This window comes from Anastrepha ludens, chromosome 2 (genome assembly GCF_028408465.1).
Source record: "Anastrepha ludens isolate Willacy chromosome 2, idAnaLude1.1, whole genome shotgun sequence".
Lineage (NCBI taxonomy): Eukaryota > Metazoa > Arthropoda > Insecta > Diptera > Tephritidae > Anastrepha > Anastrepha ludens.
The window spans coordinates 74,225,228-74,231,622 of NC_071498.1; the positions used below are offsets into that span (position 1 = coordinate 74,225,228).

Here is a 6,395-nt window from a genome sequence, read left to right on the forward strand (position 1 = left end):
AGGATTCCTCACAAGGGTCTTCAATCTGTCCCTGGCCACTCTCATCATCCCTGACAAGTGGAAAGCAGGGAGAGTGTTACCACTACTGAAACCTGGGAAACCCACCAACCAAGGGGAATTTTATCGGCCGATAACTCTCCTTTCCCCAGTAGTGAAGATACTTGAAGCCCTCCTACTCCCACTCTTCACGAAACACCTGGCCCCAGCCCCACATCAGCACGGATTCCGACGAGTGCATAGCACCACCACTGACGGTCTTAGTAGCGTTGGACCTAAAGAAGGCTTTCGATACAGCCATTCCACTCTACTAGATGATATTTATCAGTCGACACTCCCGCCAGGGCTGAAGAGGTGGTCCGCGAACTACCTGAGCGGTCGGCACTCGTCAGTGATTTTTCGAGGTCAAACTTCAAAGCAGAGAAAGATTAAGCAAGGTGTACCGCAGGGTGGTGTCCTTTCTCTCTTGCTGTTCAATTTCTACATCCCGAAGCTCCTCCAACCACCAGCGGGAGTTTCCCTGATCTCATACGCTGACGACTACACGATAATGGCGTCGGGCAATGACATCGATGGCCTGTGTTCCAAAGTGAACAACTACCTCACCGACCTTTCTCGCTTTTTCACTGCGAGGAATCTCCAACTTTCCCCCACCAAGTCCACGGCGACCCTCTTTACCATCTGGACAAAGGAGGTCAAGCTGTCCCTTAAGGTAAAAGTCGACGACACACCAATTCCGACGGTAAATAACCCCAAAATTTTGGGTGTAACCTTTGACAGTTTGCTCTCCTTCTCTGCGCACACAACCGCAATTGCCACTAAAGTCAAAAATCGCAACAAGGTCTTCAAGAACTGTTGCTTTCGACATTTAAGGCAATTGGTCGGCCGGTTCTGAACTATGCTGCGACTGTCTGGTCGCCTGGAACTAATATAGTGACACGCAGTGGATAAAGCTACAGACATGTCAAAATACCGCCATTCGGACAGCGACCGGTTGCCTCCTAATGTCTCCCATTCAACAGCTGCATAACGAGGCTCAAATGCTCCCAGTAGGGGAGCATAACAAACTGCTCAGCAAGCAGTTCCTGCTTGGATGTTACCGCAGGGTGAGCCGCCTCCCAGGCACGTCAGGAGACACCTTTTAGACTACGCTGACGAAATTCAGGACAAAACTGACCGCAACCTACTGGACCGGACAGTATTTAGACAGTCAATAAACGACATCCACCGGGAGACCGTCACCACCTTCATGAACTCCCGTCCTGTGAATGCCCTAATCGGAGTCCAACCACCACCTATCGCAGATGAAGAGCTCCAGCTTCCCCGTGAGACTCGTGTAACACTGGCACAATTACGCTCTGGATACTGTAGCAGGTTAAACTCCTACATATCCAGAATCGACGCCGGCATACCAAACACATGTCCGGCATGTGAAGGTACCCCGCACGACACTAACCACCTCTTCACATGCTCCCTTAAACCGACTCATCTAACACCCCTCTCCCTCTGGACCCAACCTGTCGAAACAGCATGTTTCCTGGGCCTACCCCTAGATGAGCTAGACGAAGATGAGACGAAGATATGCCTACACAGACAGGGCTACCAATACTGTTAAAACAACAAAACAACAACAAGCTACGGCGGCCGCCGTATTAAATTACAACATATTGTTGAATATTAACCCTTGATGCAAATGAATGGTTTAGAAAGTTAATTTTTTAATATTTTGAAATATTTTGATAATTGCCTAACACCAAATCATGGCATTTTACATTTCAATGCAAATGCTATATTTAATTCTGTTGACTACCTTCCGCTATGTTAACTTTTCCAAGGCCGTTGTGAAATAATAAAAATTTCTTATCCGCGTTTTGTTAGCATTTGACATTTAATCTGCACATTCGTTCCTGACTTCTCTATGAATTTACGTTCTCTGGTAGTAGTTTACTAAACCCCGTCTGTGCGATGAAGTGTGCTCCGTCTCGGTAACTGTTGTTGCCATAAGGCTAATTCATGTTTTTGTTTTGGCGTCTCGTTTGCTATTGTTGCTACAATATTAGCATTTCATAATATAACTATCTGGATGACATAATATAACTATCTGGATGAATTGGAAAATACCGTAAACATTTATTTTAAAATTTTGTTACAAGAAGGCTCTATTTCCATCTAGCCTAACGAGTAAATATCCGAGCGTCAATAAAAATTTGCATAAATTTATTATCTTGATTTACCAAAAGAATCAACTATAGCATATCAACTGTACAATATTACAAGAAACTTCGAGGTTTCATATGAGAAAATAACACTATAAATGGCATATCCATATTTACGAGTTACTGCCTAGTATAGATCAATAGCAATCAGCTGATATTTTTTCACAATCTTTTTCCGGTTTAATCATATGTAAAATTTCATTCAATAATGAGGTGAAATTTTCATCGCTTAAAAACCACTCGTCTTGTTTACAAATTTTCTCTTCGAAATCAGTGCGTTTAATCGTTGAAAAGAACTCTTTTACACTTACATTCCCGAAGCGCCGATAGTACAGTGGATGAATTATTCGTCGCTCATTGTCTGCGCACAGCTGACTTGCCGCAGAAGGCTCATACTCACCTCCCTCCCCATTTGTCTGTAATTTCTTCTCATATGCTTCCGCTAACAAATTTATGTCCTTTGAATCGAGTATGGATTCAATAATCTCATCAGAATCGAGAAATTGCACGACCTCTGCATCACCACTTACAAATACTTCAATGTTATCTTCGATTTTCACAGATATAGGTGGAACATTATTTAGTGTTGGACTATTCTGAATTAAGGAATCCTGATTAGAATCCGATAACAATAATGGTGATGTTGGCACGTTTTCATTATTGTCCCAATTAGTCAGGTCGCTGCGATTTTTCGTTACATCAGTTTCTGACGTAGATGCATAATCATATTCATCCAATTTATCTACTAACTTCTTTACAAGACATTTTGCCTCCCTGATTACAACCACATCACAATCTTCACTAAGGCACTTTAGTATAACACCGAGACAACCGCGCTGAGAAAGTTCATTTAGTACTTTAGAAAATCGTAAACTTATTTCCTTTGCATTTAATTGAACGATTTTCCTTTTCTCTTTCGAGAATGTAACTGGGGGGAAAATGCCATCGATCATACCCTCATCGCTTAACATATTGCGGATTTCACTTTTCCAACAATTCAGAGCTTCAACTTTTACCTCCCAATGCAAATCGCTAACTACACTGTACGCGAGCGTCGAGTAAAAGGTGTCTCTAAAGCGGCTGGGTATTTTACGTAATTCGTTCAATTTAGTTAGAGTGCGCAAGGCTTCCTTACGGACGATGCCTTCCGATTCGTTGTAGAGTACACCGAATAGGTGATCCTTCGAATTAATATTGTAAGAAACACTATTAACTAATTTGAATAATTAGTTTGCTCCAATAGAACTTACAGGCAAATTCTGTTTGCAAAGATCCAATTCCCATATTCCATTAATAGCTACAAGTTCCGCAATGCATTTTAGTGCAGAAGCGCGGACATAAGGCTCGGAGTCCTGTTTGGCCATATCATATACAATACGGCACATCCAGTTTTCGGCTAAGAATTTTTGAAATGCTGGATATTCTGTGAAATTTAAATGAATTAAATATATCAAATATAATGAAAGTGAGTAAGTATAAGTATTTGTCTTACTTAGACGGGATATATCGGCGATTGAGATAACAAGCTCTAAAATGCTATCTCGCACCTCCCAAGCGGGATCATGACTACGTTTCATGATAACTGGGCCCATTACTATTAAACCAGAGCCTTTGAGGTTATCTACAAGTAGCGCCATATTCGGTGAAAGGTAGTGTTCTATTGAGAGCTGTAGCAATTTAAGTGACTGGACAGTTACCTGTAAAATCCATAGTTACAACAGGAAAAATATTTATATTTAATTTATAAATTATACCTTTGTTGGTAAATCGTCAACCTGAAGCAGATACAGGACACAATTGACCAAGCAAATTGTCTCGATTGAGTCTTTCCATGTGATTTTATACCGTTCTATCAACGTTTGCATTGAAACTAAAATAGCGTATATAACATTGTCAAACTCAGAAATAATTGAGAAGCTAGGAACATCTTTTAATGTGTAAGAGCAACCCTCTTGAAATTCGGTAAAACTATTTGGATACATTGTCAACACGAACTCCTTAAGCGCATATATACAAGCTTGAAATACAAGCACTGCCTGATCACGCTCCAATATACCCACCACTGACATTACTCCATTTATTGCTTTTAAAGATAAATCTGCATTCATTGCTGGCGACATGTTAAAGAGTAAGTCGCGATAGGCGTAACTAATGCGCAGTGTAAGTTCGCATATTATTTCGAATATCTTTGTCACATACTTCTCAAATATTTCTTCTTCGAGGAACTCATGGGAACGTAAAAGCATATGCAGTGGCAGCAATTGAAATGTAATGAGCTGGTTCTCGAATCGTACTAACTCGTTTTCGATAAAAACTTCTTTAGGCACGCGAGTACCGAGTTTTTTCCACAATTTATGATTGATTTCAGCTATTTTCAAAAAGCTCACACAGTAATTTCGTGCAACGCAGAACTTCATTTGATTGAATATCGAAACACCGAGCTCATTAAAACCATCCCGGGGAATCTGATCTCCACTGCATTTATCATACATCAATATAGCAAAATAATATGACGACAATGTTGTTAACATTTTACGAATAAAATATTCGTTATGAGACATATCGCTTAACTTCCAAACCGTGATATCAATATCATATTCAAGCTTGCAGTACTTTGCAATGTTAGACTTTTCTTCGGATACTAGTGTTTGTTCAAATATAAATGATATCAGCTCTAATGTTGAGGACAGCTTGTGTTGCAATTCATGATCATCAACACACACCATAATGCTCTCATTGTGACTGTCAAATACATTCTCGTTGAGAGGTTTTAAAATTTCCTTCAGTATTTCTTTAACCACCACGGCATCCTTCGTTTTGACATCGAATTTATAGAGGATTTCATACAGCAAGTGGCGTGCTTCACGCACCACATATAATGTATGATCCTGATTACAATATTCTATAAGAAATTGCCATACTTTTACGGAACGTAAATATGCTAAGCCAATGCTGTATTTTGATACTGCATGCAAGAGCCTAATAATCGCCAATTTAATAGATGGACTAAATCGGTGCGATTCACGATTTACTATGACTAGTACTCTAAAAAGAAATTTTTATTTCATAAGTCTTTTGATAAATAACATATCGTAAGTAATGATGCTTACTTGTCCATTAAACGCCGTTCTCTTATTTCGATTATGGTCCATTCGTTGGTCGTAAGTAAACCAAAAAAGTTAAAAACAAATGAAATTACTTTAGGATTCAACTTGCTAATATCCTCACAGAGTATGTTTAAGCATCGACCAACCCATTCCAATGCAAATGGTGCTTGCAGTATATAAGCGTTATCTGGAAATTTTTAAAGAATTATCGAGCAGGTTGTTATTCACTTCAGAGTGAATTTCAATGCACTTGCCAGAAAATTTCAATGAAATTCTCTGAGAAATGAGTTACAGAACCTACCCGATTACACAAACATTGAACAGCAATAGAAATTTCACGTGCAACCTCTTACCTTTGGCAGCCAGGTGCATGATGAGCTTTTCGAAGTATACAGTATTCGTTGTGACGAAATTTTCATCAAGGAAAAATTCGAAAATGCGCTTTAAGTTTGAGATTATTTCCAATTGAGTTTCCATCTTGCAACTAAAGTATGCTCAATTGCAGTATCTGATTTGTACTTGCCAAATAATATGCAACGGCGCCATGCAATGGAAATTTAATATTTTTTATAAATCTAAAAATTTGTTTGCATTTTGTTATCACCAAAGGGACAATATAAAAGGTGTTAATTGATAAAGTACGTTAAGTGAATACCAAAGCGAATTCAGAGAAGGTAATATCATATCAAGGCAAGAAATGATAGAATACATCAAGGTGGATTTAAGGTGATCGCAACCACCCAGCTGAATTTTTCGCTGTAGATATGAACAACGTCAAAATGACGTTTTGTTTGTGTGTATGTGCTTATATTTATGTGTTTGCAAATACTGTTACGTATTAATAATTTATCTCTTTTTATTACACATATGACCTGTCTGGTTCAATTTAATATTTGGTGATTGAAAATTATAAGTCAAGATTATGTACGTTTGCTAAGCTACTGGTGCAAATGGAACATTTATTCGTGTATGCCAATTTATGGACTCGAGGTTGTCCTTTTATTTAATTCATTTAAAAAGTTAGGGTAATTTATTGTGGCTGTATCATTTCAAGACCGTGGGGTTCATTGCTAGA

The 6,395-nt window shown here is 39.0% G+C and overlaps 1 protein-coding gene across 1 annotated transcript; it reads right to left on the reverse strand.

Annotated features, from left to right (window-relative positions):
• Positions 1 to 2,103: 2,103 nt before the first annotated feature.
• On the reverse strand, positions 2,104 to 5,983 carry LOC128871850 (uncharacterized). The gene is made up of 6 exons (XM_054113967.1): positions 5,674 to 5,983; positions 5,324 to 5,507; positions 3,968 to 5,258; positions 3,706 to 3,910; positions 3,464 to 3,636; positions 2,104 to 3,394 (listed from the first exon to the last, which is right to left on the reverse strand). The coding sequence occupies exons 1-6, from the start codon at positions 5,795 to 5,797 to the stop codon at positions 2,351 to 2,353; spliced, it is 3,021 nt and encodes a 1,006-aa protein (XP_053969942.1). The 5' UTR covers positions 5,798 to 5,983; the 3' UTR covers positions 2,104 to 2,350.
• Between the last annotated feature and the right edge of the window lie 412 nt (positions 5,984 to 6,395).

Excerpts from the sequence above, each read along its gene's own strand:
- LOC128871850 (XM_054113967.1), bottom strand. The coding sequence starts at position 5,797 with ATGGAAACTCAATTGGAAATAATCTCAAACTTAAAGCGCATTTTCGAA. Across the intron at positions 3,911-3,967 it reads TTGACGATTTACCAACAAAG|GTAACTGTCCAGTCACTTAA; the intron begins GTATAATTTATA and ends TGGATTTTACAG. Across the intron at positions 3,637-3,705 it reads CGCCGATATATCCCGTCTAA|AATATCCAGCATTTCAAAAA; the intron begins GTAAGACAAATA and ends TAAATTTCACAG.